The following is a 24,787-nucleotide window of genomic DNA, read 5'->3' as shown; positions in this document are numbered from 1 at the left end:
ATGAAATGATTTGGCACCACACAAGATAAAAATTGTTCAATTTGGGTTAGTCATTTTGACCACAATGACAATTTGTTTTTGAAGTGGAATTGTACATCCGCACACCAATTTAATTACTGATCTGGAGTTCCAAGCCACAATCGAGATGAAAACAGAAAAATACATAAGCTATCAGTGTCTTATCAACCCGAGCTTTCCATGTAAAATACCATTTCCTAGGTCATGCCATCAGCTGCAAGTGAGCATCAACATGTCTATAGCGTTCTAAACTTGCCTACGGCAACTACGACGGCCACGGCGCGTGTAACATGTTTCTCAGGGAATGCGGAATAAGACTGCCACACGTGCATCTGGAATGGCTCACGAGAAGGTGGCGAACTATTGCCCTTACAGTCTCCAGAGGCAAGTGCAGCTCGGGGATCGCTGGATTAGATACGAGGATGACTATTTCGCAGAATAAGTAAAGCTGGAGCTGATGAGGAGGGTGAAATTTGAATGGGAAGCATCAAGCCCTTAATTCTGTGTAGATGTATGGGAACGACAAATGAACCCGCCTCCTTCTATGGATCCAAATGAAGACCATTTTGCCGATCTTTTCAATTAGACATCGCTCTCAAAGGGAATACATTACAAATTTGATCTTCCAGTGTGAACCTGATATGGATTCTTTGAAATTTGAAGAATTTGAAAGATTCTATACGCCATCAAACGGATTTGAAAAACGTATCTAATCCCCAATACCTCACAACCAGACAGACGGCAAAAACTCGTCTTGAAAAGCTGCATCCGACTGAAAGTGCATTTCCAAGTTCATATGCCCGTTTCTGCTAGTATTTTGGTGGATACACTTACCAGATGGATGATATTTACCATCAGAGTGATTGCAATGTCCTTATGAGAAAGGATGAGCAAGCTACTCAACTCGGTTGGTGCACGTCAATATCATGGATTTCATTTCTTCTTTGTCTAACAATGCCTCAACTATTACCTACATAATATTTAGAGTTCATGTGAGTGACGCTTCACCCAAAGAGCTGACATTAGTCAAAGAACGGGGGAACATAATTCAACTCATACCTCCTGTACTTTGTTTCCAGATCGAGCCAGTAATTTGTATTGATTTTCAAACATGGACGCCATATAAACCTGCATCATGGGAAATATCGTAAAGATACCATGCATGAGTCATAACCACGAATGACATTCTTTTATTGTCTTAAAGTAGGAGTTTCATCGAAAGAAAGGCATGAGAACAGCCAGCATGCAAACAATAAGAAGTGTTTAATATGCAGTTGGCCAAAAAAAAAGAGTGTACAACGCATTAACGTGTGCTTTCATCAAAAGCGACTATAGTATAAACCTCCTTTCACATATGCAAATAGAACATTAAAAAAGAACTGTCTGTCATTGGAAATCAGAAAAAAGATCCCAGATATATTCTAAAGCAAATGCAAGGAAAATTTCAAGCATCTAAAATCTAGTTAGTCCTACGAAAGCTAGAGTCTTAGGGTTTGCTCGAATACAAAAAACATGAAAATCATATGGACTCATGAATTTGTTGTGCATCATCATATACCATAATTGCCGCGCAACAAACAATGACCATTATGCTATGAGTTTGAGTATCTCCATGAAGATGGAGAGCCATGGTATTTCCGGAATAGGAACTAAAACCTTGCATCAAATAGGAACTAAACATTCATGTAGACACACCTGGAATGTTGGAGCCAAGCCCGGGCTCAAGAAAAAACGACCTTTTGACACAGTCTGCACTCCTTCAATCCGTTGCAGCTCCTTGATAAGCGACTCCACTTCAACCCACTGTTTAAATATAAAGCAAGCAATGAATAGTTCAAGTCCATATGTTCCAGTATTATCATGTAGACACAATTTTTAATTTGTCTAATTGCATGTACACAAGAACAAAACAAACACCATCTATCCAGAGTGATGCAAAATTGGAAAAGGCAATCAACTAGGTTAAGTATCATGTGACACATTGCTTTCTGCAACATTTTAAGAAGGAATCAAGTAAACCACCTAATTTAACACAGTTCACAGATAGAAGAACTACTTTGCTGTCATTTTCCTATTTCTGAGTTGTTTAGAATCACTACTCTATAAACATTCGTAAGCCACACCAACCAGTGCTCATGAGAGCCACATAGTTCAATATGCAAAAATAGATTCCAATTAAAGGATGATTGCAGAAACCTCGGATTCTGCTTGCGTAGCTTCCAGGTTGCCATCGAAGGATTTGCCATCACCTACCACTGACTCCAAGGCCTCAATCAGCGGATCAGGCTGCCATAGGAAACACAATTGTCATGATGAACCAATTCAAAAAATTTCGCATTTTACACCTAAATCTTGAACTAAATTACCATAATTTCCTTCAGTGACAAGAAAATACGTTCAAGTGTGAAATCCAGTTGATGAACTTTGGCCTCCACAACCTGATTTCAAATTAATCTTCTTGAGAATCAGAAAGCCAAAAGGACCCACAATGAAAGAGTACTTGTCAAAAATATTAGATGAATAAAAGAATATGCATAACCATATACACAGAACAGCTCAGGCAGCAAGCAATGGAAAATTGGCAAACTCAAACACTCTACATATCAAATATACGAGTTTTTCAAGACAATGCATATATTAGAGTCACAGTCTAGATTTCTGCAGAATATGACCATGAAGAAAAAAAGGTTTCATCCCTAAATAAATTGTAAAGTACCTGACCAATTTTAAAATGGGACATAGGATCCAATGTAGCATCCCATGACACTTCTGTCTGGTGAATTAGTGCAGGCACGCCTTCAACCTACATAGACAAATTCAAGGAGTTACGTTCGAACGCCTATTTTGCTATGGCAGCCTCATATAGTATGAAAAGAGCACCCAATACTCCCAATGGCAAAGAGATCTGATTTTGTACAGTAAAGTCACTTGGATTCAGTACAAATATCACCAAACATAGAAAGTTGAGAGAGCTCTCTTTCAAGGTAGAATAATCAGATTAACCTACCTCCACGAAAATACCAAAGTATGTGATCTTCTTAATACAACATTTGACAACATCCCCAACGCGAAGTTTGGCCTGCAACAGAAAACAGTACCAAGGCCTTATTAACCAATTCTCCCACGTCAAGGACTGAACCAACATTTCTTCAAGATTTACTTTGATCACTCAATTATAACCAAGGATAGCAAACTGCTGGAGCAATTATACACCACCAGTTGCATTGGTCACTCAGGAACTGAAGACTGAAACCAACAATCTTTACTAGACTAACCGCAATATAATTCTAAACTCATGATTGTCATATTTGGGACATCTCATCAAGATATACTTTGATAATCAATTATAACCAAGGATAGCAAACTACTGGAGTAAATGAAAGAGGAGCAATCCCCTTTCAACATATACACAACCAGTAGCAACGGTCACTCTGGAACTGAAGACTGAAACCAACAATCTTTACTAGACTACCCGCATGAATATTCTGAACTCATGGATGGCATATTTGGGACATTAGCACTGTCCACACAACACAATTAGCACCGGCCACCACACTGAAATACCAAACACCAAATCACACGAACCACACATTAAAAAAATTGGCCATCCTTTGGTAACACTCAAGGGTCTTATCCCAGATATTATTAAAAAAATAAAAAATGTCCACATTGTCCATCTAGATAATTCTTGTATGCCAGAAATCAATTATTTTAACCATTGTTCAAAGCAAAATGGTTAGAAAACCAAACTTATGTGACAACCAAGAAAGACCTTTGAAGCATATATGACAGGTATAACATTTATTTGTGCAGCATATCACATGAAACATGTTAAATCTCATATTCAATTCAGGGAAGATATATGGCCAACAGATAACGAATTTGATTTTTCATATCTTTGCCTTACCATGAGACTTCTTTTCTTCTCGATGATTGCCTCCTTTTCTCTGGGCTTCACAGAAAAGAGTAGCTTTCTAAACTTTCTGTCAGCCGCTACCACATTAACCTTGATTTTCTGCATTTTAAGGTTATAGGAGAACAGTTATTCGACATATAAAGTAACAACAGCAACAGTGGAAATTCCCAAAGCATTGATACTAAATCAGACTCCTTCATACCTGTCCAACAAATGAAGACAAGAACTTGAGTTTCTCTTGGTCATAAATCCTAAGAAGATCTTCCAATTTCATATCTGGTGAGATTCCTTTGCTTATTGGTGGAACGTCTTCTGGATCTAGATGTCTGCCAGTAGAACTACTTTTGTCCATAACATCATAACTTCCTATAACACCAAGGTTTTGCCTGTACTTTGATGGGTCTAATCCTTTCTGACTTAGCCATGATTCAAATGCTAAGAACTTCCACCTGGTGGCAAGACTGCGGCATGGCAAAAATCCTATCAATGAACCAAAAGACACCTGCAGTTATTAAACCAATTTCAGGATGATCAACACAAACAAATAATATGAAATAGTCGCTACATGCTGGTCAGCAATTTGACTCAGCAAAGCAGCAAATCAGCACAAGGAGCACAAAGGTGTCTGCTAATGTACTTACAACAAAACCTCTAGTGCTAGAGCTTAGTAACTCCACTTCTTCTCTTTCTCCCGTCCTAACCAAATGTTCAGCTCGGGTCCAATCAGCATCTTCACGGTCCTACAGCCAAACAGAATAGCTAATTTTTTGCAGGGAACTCTCACTAGCCAAAAGAAAGTGTCAATTATTTATGACATATTACCTCAACTTCAGGGGTAGAGACACTCCCAAGTTTAAAATCATCAGTGTGGCTGTCAAACGTTGGGGTTGGTGTCTCCACTCTGTCACTGTTTGAGATTCCTCCAACATGTTCAACCATTCTACACTCAAAATGTCATCATTCAAAACAATTCTGATTTCAAAGCAGTAAACTCACTCAAGTGAAGTATTTGGAACCAATTTAAGACACCTCTTTGGTTTCCCCTGTAGTGCGGCTGTCGGACCAAAATTGACATCAGAATCAGCATGGTTCTGCTCATGCAGCTGTGATCCTTGAAAGAACAATTATCATATTAATTCACTTATTGCAGCATAGAAAAGTCAAAAAAAAAGAATCTAGATCTTCACCTAAGACAAAATTATCCTTTGGTTCAATTCTAGAGAGAGCTACATCAGCACTTGTTGTAGATGCTTCAAATTCTCCTCTACTTGCACTTGCCTCCCCAGATACAGATTGCAAATCTTTCTCCTCTGTGGAAAGAGCGTAGTCAACTTGTCCATGCCTATCAGTCACAGCCTCGGGCTTCTTTATTTGTGTAAAATCGTTTAGATCAATGTTTATCTCCTCATTTCGCATCTGCAGTTCACTATTTTCACCATACAGAGATCCGGAGTCATTTGTAGGTACTACTTCTCTGGAAAGATCACTATTGACATTAGTTGGTTCAGGCTTTCTCAACAATGTCATGTCACTGAATCTCTCCTTCATCGCCTGCTGGTTGCTCATTCGTAGTGACAAGTTCCGCTTAATTCTCAACTTCGATGGCTTATCTTCAACATCATCCTCATTAAACACAGTCGGCTTCCTCAATATGACATCAGGAACGCTACTCTTCGGACTATCTTTAGACTTCTCAACCAATGGTGTCGGCCTCCTCAGTTCTGATGCCGTTGGCTTATCGCTCTGGAATTTCACGCCTTTTTTGGGGACAGGCCGAACCAAATTCAAACCATCTAAAGAGCCAGACGACTTTCCCTTGTCCGTCCCTTCAAATGGCACCTCCTTGATATCACCCTTTTTCTTGTAGAATGATTTCTCAATTTCAACATAAGAAGCATCTGGATTTGCTTTCCTCCCCATTATCTGAAAAACCAAAAGCCAGTTCTCTCCAGTGAACTCACCACACATCTATTGCCAATCATTAGTTTAATAACTTAATTGCATAACCGCCCTATGCAGTCTTAAGGATAGTAAGCTAATTCTTTCAATTAGTTCAGACAGTACCAATTTCCATAACACAGTCTTTTCAATCCTATCATCAGCCATGTAATTAAAACGTTTCCATTTTCCTTGCTAGCACGTCAAAACAATACAAAACAGTTCAATTCAGGCCACCTCTCCCTCATATGCTATCATCCGAAAAATCGGAAGTCTCAAAATTTAATTAAATTCCTACATGCACGACACGAGAGAGGAGTGACCTTGGCCATAGTCAATTTCGGATCTTCGCCAAGCATGCGGCCGAACTTAAGCTCCATCTCGTCCCACTGATTGAGCTTCGGCTCCTCATTGGAGGCGAGAACCGTGAGCCTCTCGAATCTCCTCCGCAACCGGAAGCTCTTCCTCCGGTGTGGAAACGGACCGGAGCCAGCAACGAATGACTTGCCGCCGTTGCGCGCCGGGGTGGCGATGCTGGCGACGGTGGTCAGAGCAGAGGCCTCCATTGCTGCGGCGAATCGAAGGTCAAGCCAAACTCATCGCCGCCGCCGCCGCAGCGATTCGAAGCGAGAAAACGGGCGTTCCGATTAGGACAGGAGAGAGAAGTGGAAGGACGTGAAGATGGGAGCCGTTTCAGAGATGAAGATTCTGGAGATTCTGGGGATAGAATGGGTTTAGGAGGAAGACGGGTTTATCTTCTCCGGAATGGAACAATGCCACGTCACGTGCCCTGTATTTTTATTTTTTCCATTTTCTTTTTCAGGGTTATTCAGCTTGGAGGCAATGACATTGCTTTGCATGGATTGAATTTTTTTGGAGGAGCAGCATCAATTCACAAATTTTCGTATTCACGATAATCATTTTATTTCAGAAATCAATATCTAATAAAAAAAAATATTTTATTTTTAATTATTAGACAAGTTTCTTAAAAAAATGCCCATTTAATAATAACATAAAATCTATGTTCTTGAAATAAAATTTTATTTCATAACGACAAAATTTCTTCTTTCTATATGACAGCTGAGTGACTCAATTACTAGCGAGGGTGAATGATGAGAAAATTTTTATTTTTTTTATTTTATTACTTTTTATTTCTATTACAAGTATATTTATGAACCAAAAATTTGTATTAGAGATAGAAAAATAAATTACGTTATCAAATGGATTTTTATCCAAACCTCCTTTTGAAAACAGAAAATTAGAAAATAAATTAAATGATTATCATGGGAGCCCTTAAATTTGAGTTGGCTATTTTCCATCTGGTTGACTCACGATCATATACGAATTGTCCACCATTTTCTCAAATCTATGTTTTTGCACATCTATCAAGGGCCATCAGGCATTTTCATGAACAGCAAAAAATGCAGACATAGGAGAGGTCAGAGAAGGGTTGTAGAAAGATCTCAAATTGGATTACAAGAACATGAAAACAAGGTTAAGCTCAAATTCAAATGCATCATAAAAAGCTCTGAATTCATCCATCGCTATGACTTCATCATTTTCAAGGCGAAGGCTACTGTTTCTGTTCCGACTTAGGCTTGTCCTCGGGTCCCGACTCTGGCGCCTTCGGCGGCCCTTGATTGGGCGCGCCGGCTTGCTCCTTCGGCTGGGCGAGCGGCAATGCCGCGTCCCTCTTCATGGAGGCGATCTTGTTGAGGTGGTTGTAGCTGCCCTTCTCCTTGAAGAGCTGAGAAAAGTGGGGCTTGCAGTACAGATGCCATCCAGAGCAGCATAGGTGGATGGGGTCAAGAAGCAGCCTCCATGAGAGCACCTGAAGCAGGACTTGTGGTATGACTCTCCCTCCACCGTCAGCTGCAGAAACACTCCGGCGACATGTGACCTCGGATGTTATCTTAATGAATCGATTATCAAAGCGAATGTGGTGCAATCGATGCTAACCTTTTCGATCGGATAAGCGGTCTTCAGGCACAATGCGCATTTGTCTTGGGTGCCGGAGAACCTATGCGAAAGCTTGCTAGGAGTCCTAGACTGAAGGTGACAGGACAACAGCACATGAATACCCAATAAGACGATGCATGATTAGATTGATGGGATTTTAGAGAGATTCGAGAGTTGATTACCAGCAGATTCTGTTGCTGATTAGAGGACTTTCCCACTGGTTGCCGTCCATATAACAGACATACCCAGCAAAAGAGATTGTTAGATAAGTGAAGAAACGCAGCGACGATTGATGTTTTGAGTTTTTCGGAACGAAGAGATCTCACATTGATGGAATTTCTTGCTGTAGCTTCCTGTCTCCTTGAAGAGCTGCTCGAAATGAGGCTTGCAGTACAAGGCCCCATCCATTGAAGAGAAACTGCTTATCTGAGAAATGAATCGTGCACAATAAATCAATACATTTCCCGCTGGATCACGGTCCTCTAACCATTGTGATAAGACAAATAAACAACACGAAGCACCTATAATTTCCACACGCAGGATTTCCGCAATGGTTACAATGGGATGGGATTGATTTCGCATGCAAACAGCAAGAAGAACATCTAAAAAGATGGGGATTTATACCACTAATTTGCCATTGCAGTGACTGCATTTGAAGCAGGTCTTGTGGTAAGGGACTCCATCGGCGGATACCAACTCAATGAGATGCACGGTCTTATCGCAAGCCTTGCATTTATCCTGCGTCCCGCTGAACCCCATTGCTCGATCCTAACCTGTGCCGAGAGTTTCCGTCGAAATAATGCGGCGTTACTCTATCAAGCACGAGAACACCGCCTTCAAATTTCGGAGGCTTTTCAGACAAAAGAACTCAAATCGTTTTCACCTCCGGCGTCATACAGCTTGGAAGATAGGTTAATGGTTTTGGGAGGAGTCATGAATTTCTAACCGTGAAATACGGACACTTGTTTGAGGGTCCTTCTATTTTGGAAGCTGCCGTTGCCCATGATGATCTAAATCAAATATGCTGACCTGGTCTGACCTGCATAAATTTAGAGGAGATGGCCTATTCACTTCCTTCCATTTCTGTGCTGTCGAGGGCCATTTCTTTTCCTTGCGGTTCATTTCGTTTTGCTTTTTCACTTTTTTTTCTTTTTTTAAATTCAATTGCTTCTTTTGTCGTCCAACCATGTGAAATTCGATTCGAGCCCAGAAAAGAAACATGCCCCAGCAAGAAATGGAGCATATTCCACAGCAGCAACACCACAAGCCATGCAAAGTGTCGTCATTTAAGGAAAAAAATGTCGTTCCTATGAGCCTATCCTGGTTGATGCTTGATAACTCTCAAGTCTCGAGCTCTTATGTATCATATGATACAAGATTTCACAAGCCTGTATTACAAATCTTCAAACCTGTTCAAGCAAAATTGTTCACACATTTTTAACTGTACAAGCAGAAAGTCCTCAAAAGCCTCGGATCCCGAAAGGAGAACGTGAGCATGCTTGCACTTTCAAAAATACATTTTTCTTGAATCAGTTTTGGTCGAGGAAACTCAGCTGCTGAAGCATCTGAGGAGCTTCCTCGGTATATAACCCGTGGTGCGGAACTTCGCAGCCGCCTCTCGTACCTTGATGATGTCTTCGCGTCGTTTCGCTTCAATTGTTGCCTTCTTTACTTCCGCTTCCTTGTGAATTTCAACTAGTTTGATCTTCATTTTCTCCGCCTGCTCGGCCTTCTTCTTTTCTATCTCCTCCTATCATTTGCGAAGAACAAATCACATCAGCATTAATCTAGACCCTCCTCAACAAATCAAATTATGAAACAGTGAGAATCGGACTTCAAGTTCCATCCACTCATACAACTCAGACAGTGGTCTAGAGAGAACCGAGATGTCTTGAGTACATTTTCAAACACAGTTGGAATTCTGCTTACCTCGATTTGCTTTATCTGAGCCTCAACAGAAGCTATCTGGGTGTTTTCCCAGGACCCAGTGATGGCTAGCTTCTTGTATGCCCTGTTTCAAGATCTCATTCAAATCAACCGGGACTCAAATGCATGTGGAGGGGACAATCACAAGTTAAAGAGTCTCTTACTTGCTCTCAGCTTGGGATTTTTCACTCTCTTCCCAAGCTCTGATCAAAGCCAGCCTCTTCTCTGCTTCCACTTGGGCAAGCACAGCATCTAAAGAACCATAGTAACAAAGTCAAAATCCTAGTCTGATGATCCTACAATGACTTAGCCCAAAAGACAATGCTTGATCAGATAATAATGACAACTACAGATCACCACTAGTCTGCTTGGTCATACCTCTCTCTGTTCCTGAGCCATTCTCAACAGTATTTATAATCTCTGCCACAAGAAACTCAATTGGGTGAGGAAAACACCGAGAACCAGATGATAGGATTTACAAAATTGCAGGGAACCCCTACCAGTCCATTTAATCAACAGATCAATGGTCTTTCCATTGTAATTATCAGGTTAAGTTAGTAAAATAGAGGCGTTTTTGCACGCTGGCCCAAAAATGTATCATCAACGTTGATTTTGAATATGGGATATTCTATTCTAATGCCATGTTAAATTGATTATCTGACAACTGACAAGCATAGTTAGTTGGATAAATGTGCAGATCATGATAAGCCTGAACCTAAAATGATGAAAATCTAAAACTAATGGTTCCTGGCCTCTAGAGACGTGGTCCAATTATTACTAATGAGATGCTATATCTGATAGATATTTGACACTAAAATCTTTTTCTCACGAGTTAAAAATTTCTAAAGTTTTGACGGTGCCAATTATGCCAAACTCGACCTCGATTTCTTTTGTTTTCAATCCAAAATGGACCCACAAAGGAAAAAAAAAAAGATGCAGATGAATGTACGCAAAATAGTTAGAATTTTTGCAGAGAATAGAGAGCAGATCACCCCTATCAGCCGCAAAAGCGACCCTCTTGCTGGGAGCAGATATAACGATCTTCTCCTCAGCTCCGTTCTCTGGTTCTGGAGGAGCTTTTGGTACTTCAGATCGACCAGCTTTCTTCTCCACCTCCTCTTCCATCACGTAATCCTTCAACTTAGCCACCGGTACACGCGAAAAGAAGATATAATAGACTAAAAATTTGAGCAAGGCCTGGATGTAATTAAATGCAAACAGTATCTTTAATCTGGGGAACAATGAGGCATGTTGGTTGGAATTTGTTGAATTTGGGTCATTTAAAAATGAAAAGATCAAGAGTCTGGGAATTGAATTGATTTATTTGCTAACTCCAGGGTTTCACCAAACATTGATGTGACGAGAGAGAGAGAGGAGTTCATATAAATCTTAAGTTGGTGCATGCATGAAAGGGAAGCTTCTCCTGACGACAGGCTCCACACATAACGCTTCAGTGTAGAATGAAATGAAGTTTCATCAAATTCTTATAGCTAGGATGTGGATCTGAGGAAGGAGATGCGTCACTTAAGCATTAGCTTAATTGTTTGCTAAGCAAACCCTAATCTTGATTAATTAGACAGGCACTTTTGTAAGGTTTCCTTGCTGATGGATCATGACTTTTTTGTTAGCAACACCGACTGAATGACATTGATATAAGTGTTTCATATAGAATCCGTAACACGAATCGATCGAATGAAGAGCGTAATTTTCACTGATAATTATTTAACTTTGATACTTCAATTGCGGTCTTGACTTTTAGTTTCATTCCTTGGTTCCGACCGATGCATATCAGTCATTTTCCGGTCACTTTGTGGTGATTGCCCACCCGTCTGCTCACGCAACAAAAGATGCATAAATAAGTGGACACATGGAGCTCTTCGGAAGATAATATCTCACCGCCCAAATATCTTCTTCGGGCAATCTTTTTTTAATTCCGCATAACTTTTTCAAGAGTAGTTTCCCTAATAAACACGAAATCACTAAAAAAAACAGGAAGAACCAAGCGATCTGAAAAGCATTTCCTGTCATGCGTCATATTGTAAGAAGTTCGAAAGTGCAAATTAGCCATCAATCGAAAACTTATCTTCTGCTGTCTGATCAATGACATGCGAACCGACCAAACAGTGAAATGCCTCGTACTTTACCAACACAAAATGTGACTTAGTCTTATCGCCGGGCCGTGCCAAGCCAAGACATCACATGCCACCAAGACTTGTAGATTTCCCCCCCATATGCGCTGACAAATAACCCACTAATCGATTAGGAATTTGTTAATCTTCTTCTCGAGTAATGCAACTTAATTTTCCTGCCGACAAAGGTAAAGGACAAACTTCGTTTTTCGAGATTCTATGTACTGAGTTATCCACCAACGCTCTTTAGAGGGGGGAAATGGTGTTGGGGGCAGTATCTCCCACTCTAAAGCCATACACGTTTTTTCACTTTCTCGTCCGCCCGTCTCACATGACTTTGTCAAATCTCAGTCATTCAGAAGGTAAGAACTAGAAGATATTGGATCGTGGTGAGGCATTTACTCAAGTTATAATGGCTTTTGCTACCCCCAACCTCTTAACCATGAAATCTACTGCCCGATGTCATGACGGAACGAGGTCGGGATTGGCAAGGACCGTCGATTTCCCCAGTCATTTGGTTTTTGGTGTAGTATTTGAGAGATATATGAAATTACTCATAAATTTCATATATCTTAGTTCTTAGAACTATATAATATATGTTTTTCCTATTATCATGTTCCTGTAAATTAAATTGCGCGTGTCACTAGTTTCGAAATGCCAATAATGATGTAATAATCACTAGTTATGTCTTAATACAAATTTGAACGGCTTACTTTTTCTAAGAAAATTAATCAATTAGGCTGGTTGAAAATCACATTTACACAAATGGTAAAACCATTTCTAGCTGAAGAAAAAAACGGATCCTTCTCTTCTCGGGGTGAGCTGGCAATAAAGAATATCGGATCTGACTTATTCAAATAGGAGACAGGCAGACTGAAAAAACCAGGAACTTCTCCTGTCCATCCCTACACTTGTCCAGCAATAGACTAGTTTATACCAACCTTTACCTTTACACATGTCCTCTCTCTCTTTCCGTCAAACCTCCTCAAAGCTTTCTTTCGCGACACAAAAGCGAGGGAAAAAACGCACTCCGAGGCAGGAAGAAAGAAAAACCATTTGCAGGCACCACCTTGATATCCCTGTCGCTAATTGTTTAGCCCCCAAAACATGGGTCCTCCTCGCCCATTGTAACTCTCTCCCTCCCTCCCCCCCGCGGCCCCTATAGATACCACTCTCCTCTTCACTTGCATTTCACTCGACTCCAACCCTCGTCGCAAAAACTAAGTACTCATACCCCCATCAACATCTACTGCCGAGTCGACAGAAGCAAGTGACCATAATGGACGTGTTCATTCCCGAGGAGTACGTGGTGAGGCGGAGGATGGAGAGGAGGGCGTCGGCCACCGGAAAGAAGCCGGACACAGGAGCCGGAGCATCCGGCGGAGCTGACCAGACGAGAGGTCAGATGACGGCGAGGCCAACCAGGGTTCCTAGGTTCGATAGTGACCAGTTCTTAGCCTCGGCTGTTGCTGGCGAGAGCATTGTTTTCAGCTGCTTCTCTGCTTAATGAAGGTGTTCCAACCTGAAGCTAAAGACGGTGTATTGCTTGGTTTTTTTGGTACAAACTACGTATGTACTATGTACGGTGTATATACCATTGTAATACTAGTACAGTAATGTAGAAAATAGAGGGGTGAGTGAGAGCCTTCTCAGAGTAGTGACAACCCGCTAACGTACCACTGAGGCACTGATCATGTTTCCCATTTGGTATTGGCAGTTTTGGCATTATTAATGATTAGATCTGAAATTCGTCCGCTTCTTAATTCGACAATGAGAGCTTGATTCTTGTATTACTAAACAAATACCTAACATTTTAATTGGCGTGGATTATTTACTGTATCCATCTCCCTAGGTGTGATACTAATTAACTATTGCGATGCACGAGAAATTAGTGTATGGACCATCGAAAATGATGGATCCTTATGGGTGCACGAGAGATCCAGTAGATCTGATGGTATATGTGCTATGTAGGTTCATTGAATAATTTCTCATCGATAGTGTTACTGAAAATATAACAATAAGTTTTTCCAAGAATGGAAATCCATTCAACGTGGTGACTTGAATATATATTTTATTTTTTCTTTGGAACAGTGACGAGTAATCTCCAAACTTTTTTCCTATGTTTAATGTGGTCCTTGAAACTTTTTTGTTGTCCAATCTAATTTTTGAACTTTCAAAAATCTGTTGACTATAGTCCTTTGGTTTTGTGTATCTCCACATTGCATGCACTTTTCTAGCGTGGATTGTTGTGTCAATGTTTATTCGGAAAAGTGTCAAATAAGTCATAAACCTTTTGCATTTATGTTAATTTAGTCCTAAACCTTTTATTGGTGTCAATTTAGTCATAAACATTTTCACTTTATGTCAATTCAGTCATCTTCAGCTAATTTTGGCTAGATTTTGCTGATTGGGCATCGGTCGACTGACGTGGCATGATCAGCGCTGACGTAGACAACTTTTAATAATATTTTAATATTTTAGAATTTTTTATTTTCTTTTATTTTCTTTTTTTCTTTCTCCTCCCCCTTCCTCCAGCCGATCGCCAGACCTCGTCAATCGGCAAGAGGCCACAGTTGACGAGGTTGAGGTCAATCTTATCGGCCATTGGTGAGGCTCAAGCCCTCGCTAGAAGTCGCGAGGGCGACCTCGAGCTGGCCTCGCCAGATCCAGCAAGGGCGAGCCTTGCTGACCAGCATGAGGTAGCCCTCATGGCCTCTAACGAGGGCTCGAGCCTTGGCAATGACTAGCGAGGCTTGCTAGAGGCCGGCAAGGTCGACCTTGACCTCACCAATCATCACATCTGGCCGATCGCTAAGGTCTAGTGACTTGTTGGAAGAAGGAGGAGGAGAAAGAAAAATAAAAAGAAAAGGAAAAGGAAAAGGAAAAATATAATAAAATAAAATAAAAATTCAAAAAATATTAAAATGTTATTAAAAATTACCCATGTTAGTTCCACCAATTGTGCCATATCAGCCGATCGGTGCCTAGTCAGCAAAATCTGGCCAAAATTAGGCGAAAATGACTAAATTGACACAAAGTGAAAAGATTTATGACTAAATTGGCACAAATGCAAAATATTTAGGACTTCTTTGACATTTTTCCCGTGTGTTATTTAACGTGTTTTCGAGTTAGCAAATCTTCTTTTCGGTTGAGAGTTCTTCCGCCCCAGTGTCCTGCTCCGCGCCGCTGCCGCGCTTCCCTTTGCCCGACACCGCTGCACGTCGTTGCAGCAACCACTCGAGCCCGCCTAGCACCGCCAGCCGCCGTCCCCTTTCGAACGACGCCACCACAGCAGCTCGCTGAACGCTGCCCTTGCTGCCGTGTTCTCCTCCGCCCACCGCCGGACCCTTCGCCGGAGCTCCGAAGGGCGACTCACCACCCTTGGCTGTCCGCCGCCACAACGGCCCATCCTCAAGCCGCGCCGAACCCCCCTGTCGTGATTCCCGAACCGCCGTTTGCTGGGAGTCCCGATTGGAAGAAATAAATTAGGTAGTTTTTTATTCACTTTTATTTTTATGTCGTTTCTTTATTTGAATTAGTTCTTGATGCATGTTTGAAAATCCCGACGTATCACCTAATTCGCAACCGCATAATGATTTTTTTATTTCATCTATAAGGCTTTAGATGAAATAATTAATCGCGCGAATAAAATTGATATTTTGGTCTTTAAGGGCAAAGATCAATTTATTGATTTTATTAGCGAAAAAACCATAATGCAAGTTAGATTAGGGGCTAGGTTAGCATATTTAGCTATTTCGTTTAAAAAAAATAATAACAAAAAATCCAAAAATGCATTTAGGATATTAGTTTTTAAGAATTGCACGATGTCAATTTAGAATAGGATTTTTGATTTTAAATTTTACAACAGAAAAATCCCAAGAAAAATTAATTAATTTAGGATACTAGTTTTTGTAGGTTGCATAATAGGTTTTTTTAAAAATGCGTGAGAAGGTCTTTAATTACTATGAGAATAACAATCTACTCTAGACCCCAAAAAAATCAAATCACAAATAATTATAAATTGTTATGACACCCATTTTTTCAAGAATTTATGGCTTACAATAGACTGTTATTTTCACCCCCAATGACTGTTAGGCTAGCAAAGCCCTTTCTCTTATTATAGTCTTTTGGTTTTTTTTTTCCCCGTTGCTTTTCGTAGGTGACATTAGGATGCATGAATTGTCATGGTGAATCTTTTAGCTTCGCTTTCATTTCCATCCTCAAGGAAAAAAAGTTTATCCTAGAATGGAATTCTAAAGTCCCTGTCTAATATGAATCATAGGATCTATTCCCTTTCGTTCTTGGTGTGACATCCTGAAATTCGAGTCCTCTAAGGGATGAATGGATGTGAATTTCGTCAATGTATTATTGGTTGATCTCACTCGGAATTGATCACTCCTGAGATACTGACCGTGAGGGGAAAGGCTAATGAGGACAGAACTCGTACAACTAAAGAACTTAACTTAGGAAAACGACTTGACCGTGAGACTTGAGTGAGGACGATCTTGTAGATAGGCAGGCCGATTTTAAGGACGACTAGAAGTCGATTCGTGGACAGAACATAATGGAACAATGGGTGATTTCGTTTACTGTTATTGAACCCACAAATGACTTTAGGTCAATCATCAGTAATCATGTACTTTGAAATAAGAATCTATCATCCGCAAATTCATGTAGCTAAGGACGTCCATACATTGAGATGTCTTGAACGTGGTTTGACACAAGTCAGTTACGTGTGAATCCTCAAAACCGCCTATCAATCTGAGTAGTACCCAAAATGGCATTGGACGAAATTGACATGGCATGAGGACTAAATATTGGACTTTGAATTATTGGGAACGTCTAGGATGGACTTTGGATGAAGTTACCTCATCAGTCGACAACGCCAGTTAAGCCGAGTATTTGGAAAAGGGATTTTCAGACCGAGGAAATGAGCCCATGGAGACGTGGGCCGGGCTAGGCAAGCGTGGGCCTCAAGCCCAAGGTAGGACAGCCATGGTGGGCCTAAGGCAAGCCCAAGTGAGCCCAACTTCAAGCCTCTGAGCCCAATTGCATTTTCTAGCCCATTTCTCCACCATTTGAGCCCAAACTAATTCTATTCAAGCCCGTATAAAATCTTGGCCCATATACACGTATAGTACGGTATACTATATTTGAGAAATTACCATTTCACCCCTTCTAGAAGTGACATTTATTGTTGGGGGACAAAAAGAGAGAAAAGTAAAAAGATATTATGAAGGAAAATGAGGTAAAGAAAGGGGAATTGGACTTGGCTTCTCTCTCTCTCTCTCTCTCTCTCTCTCTCTCTCTCTCCTCATTCCTCTACTTCCCCCAACGTCCGCCCCACTCCCCACTTATCTCTCTCTCCCTCACGTTTTCTTCCCCCTCCTTCGCATGTAATTTCCTCCCCCTCTCTTTTCTCCCTCTCTCTCCCACTTTTCCACCCCCTCACTTATGCCAACCCTTCTGCCGCAATTTTCCATCAACTTTCTCTCATTTCTTTATTGTCTCTCTCCTCTTTTCCCCCTTCCTCCTCTCGACAACCCCCACTCCCACGTCCCTCTTCTCCTTCTCTTTTTCTCTTTAGTTTCTTTTCTATTTTGCTTCCAAAACAGCACCGTGTGCTGCTGTTTTTGTCCCAAACCAACCATCATCTTGCACCATGGCTGTGGGCCATCACTGTCCGCAAGCCGTCATCCACCACCGAAGAGCCGCACCACCTGTTCACGAGCCGTCCACCCGCCGTTTTTGCCAAATCGAAAACCACCTCTGTCGAGACCTATTTTTGCCAAGCGCCTCCGTAACATTTTGGAAGTAACTGTGAGTAGCCCTTGCCACCGCCGTCGTGCTCATGTCATCGGAATTATCGTCGAGTGAGTCTAGCTCCTAATCATTTGATTAGTGCATAAACTTGCTTAAGAGATTGATTTATGTTTAAGGGTTGTTTAGATTAGCTTAAGAATGGATTAATGATAATATAGAATGGTTATATTAGTCTTAAAATGGATTAGTGTTAATCTAATTAGTAAGATTAGTACATTGGAGGTGGATTAGTCCAAATCAATTGATTTCCTGCAATTCGAATCTCTGGACCCTTGCCGTTTACCATTTTTGTAGATCAAAATAAGTTGTGCATTTGAGGTTGATGTCTTTTGGATAAATGTTTTAAACATCCCCAGCTACAACATATATTTTTCTCAAGATTTTTAGGGGTTCAAAAGAATAAGATGTTGGCTCCGTCATTTTCAAACAGAACCTCAGTTTTCGCTGAAACTAGTAACCTTTTAGAATTCTATGGGTTTTTATTAACTCTTAAGGTTCGAATTTTAAAATAGTTTCTTCATGAAAGTTGTTTTTCAAATCTTCTACTTTAACATACTAAAATTTCAGATTAAACGGACATGTTTTGGACCTCAAACCAAACTAATTTTGAAAATTAGACTTTTTGGAAACTGACCCCTTTTTTGTGCTGGATTGAGCAATTTATTGAGGCAAATCTGAAGGATCTGGATTTAGATGTTTCATAAAATAAAATAAAAAATGTTCTTTTATGTGTCATTTACAACATACTAAATTTTGGGAATTTTCTACTCATTTAGTTAGGTTTCTGGATTTAAAATTGGAGATGCGTGAGTAGCCCGATTTCTACAAATTATGACCGATTTTAGTTTGGTGACGGTTCTTGATACTTTACTTGCTTTAATTAGTGTTTTTAATGACTTGTGAATTTAATTTATTAGTTATTTAGTTCTGGAATTTCATTGTTTATGATGCACTGTTCACGCAATATTGTTCACAAAAACACTGTTCACGTGCACTGTTCACAGAGAATGAAAAGTTGTCTAATTTCATATGTGTTGATTTTATGAAGTGAATGGATGTGTAAAATTATGGACATCCGTATGAATTGAGTGATGCTTTATGTAATTGTGTGATGATTGGAAATTGTTGGTATTTGATTAGAAAATCTCAGGTGTCGGATTTTAACACCAAAAATGGTTTTATATACAATATAAAGCAGTTGGATTTTAAAAATGAATGATATCAATTTTCCTGGTTCGAATTGACCTTATACCCACACACGACTATTTTCCCGGATGTTTTTAATACGAAGGATATATGCCAGGATCATTATTTTAATTGAGGCATGTGAATGTAATACACGGTATCCTAGGCCAAAATTGAATGAATGCATGAATGATATGAGATACCGTCACGAGCCTTTGAGGCCGGATGATACTTCTTCGGAAATGCCCCAACTCAATGGATGCCGGTCGTAGTGGAGGTTGGGCCGATACTTCCATATGGAATGCCGTCTAGATGTAGACGTTATCGTGCTCGATGGTGTGGCTACATCAGAGACCGCTGACTATTGAGTCGGTCGTGGCTGGTGGGTTGAAGTTAATTGGAACGCATGAGTGTTAAGATGGTTAGGTCTTATTATGGGGTAAAATTGTGTGGCATGAAATTGGACATGTCACATTGATTTTATCTTATAATTGGAACCAGTGTGATTGATTGATGTGTGTTGTGTGGTGCACTAATGTGCAAAAACGCATGAGAATCATTGCATCTTTGGTTCTAGTCATGCATGAGTTGAACACACTGTTTATGGCACGCATGCATGAATCGATAACGTGCAGGGCGTGGCAATGACCAGGTGAGATCACTTGTAACGCGATTCGTATGTGATTGATGAATTGTATCATCTAATAGCCATGTGCATTGCGTGTATTGTGTTGAGTTATGATGTGCAGGGTATCGCATACCAGGTAAGGTTGCATGCGAACTGACTATTAATTGATAATTGTTAATCTTTGGTTTGTTTGTGGGATAATTCTGAAGAGATAACCCGAGTTGAGTTGGTGTACTAATCGAGAGACTAGGGGAAGGACTTGCTGAGATTTATATCTCACTGGTTATTGAATAACCATTTTCAGGTCCCCAGTGTGAAGAACCTGGAGCTTGAAGTGGAAGGGTCAAGAGCATATGTGGTTCAGTAGTCCTTTATGAGATAGACCTTCTGTATAAGCTTGAGGTGTTTATGAAAATGTATTTGATTTGAAACTAGTTATCTTACCTTTCTATCACATGTTTGTTGTTGTCAAGGGATTAGTTAATTCGCTTCCGCATATAAAATAAAATGAAAAGGGTTGGCGACGAGTCTTGGGAACGTCGCAAAATTCTATCAACCACCGAAGGATGTGCGCGCGCTTGAGGTTCGGGACGTGACACTTGGTGTTGGGGGCAGCAATTCAAACTCTAATACAAATCATAGGATCTGTTCCCTTTCGTTCTTGGTGTTGTGGGCAGCAATTCAAGACTATGGTGAATGGAATAAGGAAAGGGCTAGAAGCAGCCGACCGAGATCCCTAACTTTTGGCCTTTTGCCCATTTATTCAAAGCATCTTACCTCCAAGGGACTACTGTATGTGCCGTGTTGTTTATTCGATTGACCACATGTGCTCCTATGATCATGACACGGTAATCCTACTTACGCTTTGGCAGTGTGTCATGATTTAAAGAAGGTGAAATTACTGGAATATCCATATACGTATACAATACATGTTTTTATCATACGAAAGACGAGGAAGATCGATATGTATGTAATGACATTAGGGGGGATAAAGGCACGTTCCCCATTGAGTTTTTTCCTTAAAGTATTCTTCGACCGGTGGCAGATAATCACTAAAAGATAAAGGATTCAAAGGCAGTAGAAGTTTGAGACTAGAAAGAAAAGAAAGAGACTTTGGTGCTACGTATTCAATTTCTAACCATATATAATAAGTTAGGCGAAAGGGAGAACTGCATACGACATTTTTCATGACTAGAGAATACCACTCGAGGCTACAAATTTTGATAGGATTATGATAAGCCCCACAAATTTTGTGACGTGAGATATAAAGTGGTCGAAAACTAACATGCCAACAAACGCATAATTTATTTCGTGGAGTGAGGATGATAAAAGTTAAACATTAAAAAATGAGGAAAAACGAGTTAGTCTGACTTTATCCGATGCTAATTTAAGAGCAAGCTTAGAATGATATAATTTATGTAAGTAGACCATAATGAGCGCATGAATAGAACAAAAGATTCAGACAGGAATCTCTCTCTCCAAGCAAGAAGCCTCTTATAGGTTAAATAAAGCTGTTTCGGCTTGTTCTACTTGATACATAATTATATATCCAATAAAACACAGTTTCCCATATACGTCCGAGCTATTTAAGAATCTCCATTACCATGTCAATGGTGGGAAGCTAAACTTACTCTGAGATTAATGCTCGATAATGTTAGTTCCTCCCGCAGCGTCCTCGTCGGTGTTCGGAGGCTCCGAAACCAAGTTGACAAGGAAATCGAAGATGTCGGTCGCCGCGACTGCCGAAGCCACGTCGTCCTTCTGCAGCGTCCTCTTCTTGCCTTGCATGGTCATCATCCAAGACCGCTTGGTGAGTTCCTCGATGAACAGCTCGCAGGCCTTGGAGAACACGATTGGTGCTTCGCCGGAGATCATCTTGACGTCATCACCGGACTTCTTCATGATCTTCTTGATCCTCGCGAGGGGCAGAGAGTGAGGCCCGGTTTTGCCAGAGATTCCAGACAGCATCCCTGAATACACGCCGGGTTGCCTCATGACGACTGCTCTCGTCGCTCGGATTGATCGCGAAATGCACGCGTGATGTTGTATGGCGCGGAAGGTTTTTAGGATTGAGAGACCAACCGCGAATAATCGTTTATAGGTTCAAAGAGAACGGAGAGATGACTGCTTTGAAGTCACTTTTGAAGGAATGATGCGAAGGAAGACGAAGAGAAGCGATTGGTGAGTGAAAATGGAGAGACCAATGGAGGCTTTTATAAGGAGAAGTGGTCATGCGTGAGAAAAACTGGAGATATCACTATGGCCGGCTAGCCAGCCAAGGCCGGCTGAAAATCTGATTTGAACAGGTTTCACATACGTGTTTGGAAATTTTCTGATGATGGGTCATTTTCCATCTCTTATCTTTTCCCTTTTTTGGATAAAAATTATTTTACTTAGGTACCCTTGAACATCAAATGAAAGTAGCTCGCTTGTCAGAGTCCGATCATTAGCTCGTTTCTATTTTTCTACAAGCGCAAGCCATTTCTCTCCATTTACTTAATCGACTATGATCGTGCAAAGGGTGTTTTGGCACTGATTTTATCTACATGTTTGTCTAGATGGAAATAAATTTTACACGTATATATATATACACATACATACATACATACATACATATATATATGTATGTATGTATGTATAGGTATGTGTATAAAACGTTGGGCTCTTTTCAACAAGAGAGGTAAATTTCTAACAATGTTAAAGTGGCCAAAAGAGGAAAGTTTCAACAAAAACATGGAGTACAACATATTATTTATCCCAGCAACTATCCTCATTACATGAAAGTATTACTTTGAGAAATTTATTTTGGAACGAGAAAAAGGCAGCCAATCATAGTAAAAGCCCCTCTTCCCTTTTTTTTTAGGAGAGAACCCTCTATTTGCCTTCAAAGGAAAAACTTCTTTGAATTCCTCTGTTAGTTCTGTCCAATTTGATTTCATTTTTATTGTTTTTCCGAAGAGAGAGGCTGATGCACGTAAGCTATTTTGAACAAATCCTGAATTTCCTTACGGTTATATTCTTCAGCAAATAAAATTCTTAAATCAATTTATTTATTGTTTCACTCGTCGACAACAAAGAAAGATAAAAACTTCCGACCCTTCATTACCATATATAATAAGCATCCCTTGAGCTATGATCATGAACTCCCAAGTCCATCACTTCCCCCAAGTATAACCTCGCTCCGTTTACACACTAGTGCCAATTAAATAGATGCTCCATGTACAACGGTGAACTTCCAAAACGTGAATTATCCAAATTGAGCCTGCTTCACATGGACCGTGTAGATACGATCATAAAGTCAAATACAGAGAGAGTAATAGTCAAATTAGAGGTAAAAATATAAGGAATTACCTCATCAAGACTTGACTCCAAGAGATTATACACGAGGATAATGAGATATTTTCATGCTTCTTAAGAAAGAAAATCAAAGTGCTTTCCTTTTCCCTAACAATATCACTTGAAACTTATCAGTCAACTTTTTCTTTAAACATCACGAAGATGATTTCCTAGGAATTAGGTTCCCAATATAATTTCGTTTACTAAGCCTACTAAAGCACAATCCATCTAAAAACCAACCATTTGCTTGAACTCGGTTCACTTCCTTTATCGTCTAAAAGGTGAGCGTAATATTTCGCGAGCAAGTAATCAACCTACTCGAAGCGTGCTCGTCTTGCTTTGTAACCAAAAAAAGAATAATCATACAAGTAACAATCTCTAGTCTTGATTAATGCTTAATCTATTAAAACCAAGACAACACATGGCATTATTTTGTTGGCTCTAGACAAAAGAGCAAAAGGCCAAAAGAATGCTTTTTACCATGGCATTTTTCATAGAGAACACCGTACATCATAATAAAATAATCAATTAGGGAAGATGTTTCTCAAAACTCGCATTTTTCGATTTGCCAATTTGAGGTTCTTAGTTTCCATTGATTCACTTTTGAATTTCGACTGAGATGGAAACTTTTGAAGACAACACTAATACTCGAAGGTACCTAAGCATTACTGTTCAGTATCAAATTACAAATACCTAAGCGTCACTGTTCAGTATCAAATTACAAATACCTAAGCGTTACTGTTCAGTATCAAATTACAAACGATCTCCTATTATATTCTACCGGCTATTCATAGGTTAATAACATGCCAAGAGCTCCCTGTAGCAACGACACTTTCTCACGTAAATCTGTCCATTGTTTGTAAATTGTACCATTAACGACAACCAGTACTTCTTGTTGACGATACTTGTAACGGCCCAGGCAGCAGTGCACAAGGAGGGATGGTGGTGCATCCGCACCTCAACCCCAAACATGCGTAGGGAGGGGGCATGTCTTTTGTCCCACATCACCTAGGAAGAGAGTTTTAGGTTACCTTATAAGACAATAGGCTCTCTAATTGTATACACACATTTTGTTGGGGTAGTATGAGCTACCCTGGATTTAGTGTCCAAAACGAACTATATATATAGTGAAGACCCAAGGCATTACAAGTGATATCAAAGCTATCTCCCGACCGCATGTGGAGCCATAGTGAAGACATTGTGCTCCCAGGCGGCGATGCCCCGCATGTGAGGCCACAATGAGGACACTATGCTCCCAAGTGGCGATGCACAGAGAGGAGGGATAGCGGTGCGTTTGCGCCTTAGTCCCCGAACATGCGTAGGGAGAGGGTACGTCTCTTGTCCCACATTGCCTAGAGAGGAACTACCATTTAACTATATGCACGCGTTTTCTTGGTGTAATATAAGTTGTCTTGAGAAGAATAAAATGCAAGGACTTAGTGTCCAGAGCGGACAATATATGTATATATGCATAGTGGAGACCTAGGGTGTTACTAGAGGTGAGCATTAGTCCAGGGTTGATCTTGGATCGGCCTAACCCTACCGGTTTTGGTATAGTTCCCAGAAAGACTGGGTCGGCCTTTGGTCCTAATATTCCTAAACCAGTACTGTGCGAGCTAGTCCTTGGTCTTGCAAGTTTAGGGTCGGTCTAACCCGGACCAACCCTAACTATATATATAAATATATATTATAATAATATATTATTTATAATTTTTTTTTATAGAGAAAAATTTAAAATAAATAACGTCAACAACATTAAATAACTATTTAATAAATAGTTCAAGTAATTTTACATTGTTATTTAATAACTTAGATTTTTAATATTTTTTACGACGTCAACAATTATAATTTACGAATGAGGAAAATGTTTTTGTAAGGAGTACTCACGGCGTCCAAAATGGCATAAATAGTTCCTTACATCATCCTCTT

General features: G+C 40.2%; 4 protein-coding genes across 5 annotated transcripts; all 4 read right to left on the bottom strand.

The window, feature by feature from the left end:
* Window positions 1-487: 487 nt before the first annotated feature.
* Window positions 488-6,608, bottom strand: LOC104441774. Its single transcript, XM_010054996.3, has 14 exons — window positions 6,196-6,608; window positions 5,122-5,857; window positions 4,964-5,045; window positions 4,757-4,874; window positions 4,576-4,674; window positions 4,137-4,436; window positions 3,926-4,033; window positions 3,026-3,097; window positions 2,735-2,821; window positions 2,385-2,456; window positions 2,215-2,304; window positions 1,714-1,821; window positions 1,078-1,146; window positions 488-988 (listed from the first exon to the last, which is right to left on the bottom strand). The coding sequence occupies exons 1-14, from the start codon at window positions 6,436-6,438 to the stop codon at window positions 914-916; spliced, it is 2,259 nt and encodes a 752-aa protein (XP_010053298.1). The 5' UTR covers window positions 6,439-6,608; the 3' UTR covers window positions 488-913.
* A 635-nt stretch (window positions 6,609-7,243) lies between these two features.
* On the bottom strand, window positions 7,244-9,005 carry LOC104441772 (LIM domain-containing protein WLIM2b). Its single transcript, XM_039311714.1, is given in 6 exon segments — window positions 7,244-7,648; window positions 7,651-7,744; window positions 7,832-7,921; window positions 8,014-8,048; window positions 8,158-8,257; window positions 8,456-9,005. Coding segments are annotated over 6 exon segments (657 nt in total). The 5' UTR covers window positions 8,591-9,005; the 3' UTR covers window positions 7,244-7,445.
* Window positions 9,006-9,155: 150 nt separating this feature from the next.
* On the bottom strand, window positions 9,156-11,165 carry LOC104441773 (uncharacterized protein At3g61260). 2 transcript variants are annotated; one of them, XM_010054994.3, is made up of 5 exons: window positions 10,750-11,139; window positions 10,136-10,177; window positions 9,922-10,009; window positions 9,761-9,842; window positions 9,156-9,581 (listed from the first exon to the last, which is right to left on the bottom strand). In XM_010054994.3, exons 1-5 carry the CDS (start codon window positions 10,880-10,882, stop codon window positions 9,381-9,383), a joined length of 546 nt encoding a protein of 181 aa, XP_010053296.2. In that variant the 5' UTR covers window positions 10,883-11,139; the 3' UTR covers window positions 9,156-9,380. The 2 variants fall into 2 exon arrangements, with proteins under 2 accessions (XP_010053296.2, XP_010053297.2); XM_010054995.3 differs by lacking the exon at window positions 10,136-10,177 and having other exon boundaries at window positions 10,750-11,165.
* A 9,751-nt stretch (window positions 11,166-20,916) lies between these two features.
* On the bottom strand, window positions 20,917-21,793 carry LOC104441771 (nuclear transcription factor Y subunit C-3). Its single transcript, XM_010054989.3, has one exon. It carries the CDS (start codon window positions 21,515-21,517, stop codon window positions 21,161-21,163), a length of 357 nt encoding a protein of 118 aa, XP_010053291.1. The 5' UTR covers window positions 21,518-21,793; the 3' UTR covers window positions 20,917-21,160.
* Between the last annotated feature and the right edge of the window lie 2,994 nt (window positions 21,794-24,787).

The sequence above is a fragment of the Eucalyptus grandis genome, chromosome 4, assembly GCF_016545825.1.
Source record: "Eucalyptus grandis isolate ANBG69807.140 chromosome 4, ASM1654582v1, whole genome shotgun sequence".
NCBI classification, from domain to species: domain Eukaryota; kingdom Viridiplantae; phylum Streptophyta; class Magnoliopsida; order Myrtales; family Myrtaceae; genus Eucalyptus; species Eucalyptus grandis.
The sequence above is the reverse complement of the archived record's forward strand: the minus strand, read 5'-3'. Positions and strand labels throughout refer to the sequence as shown.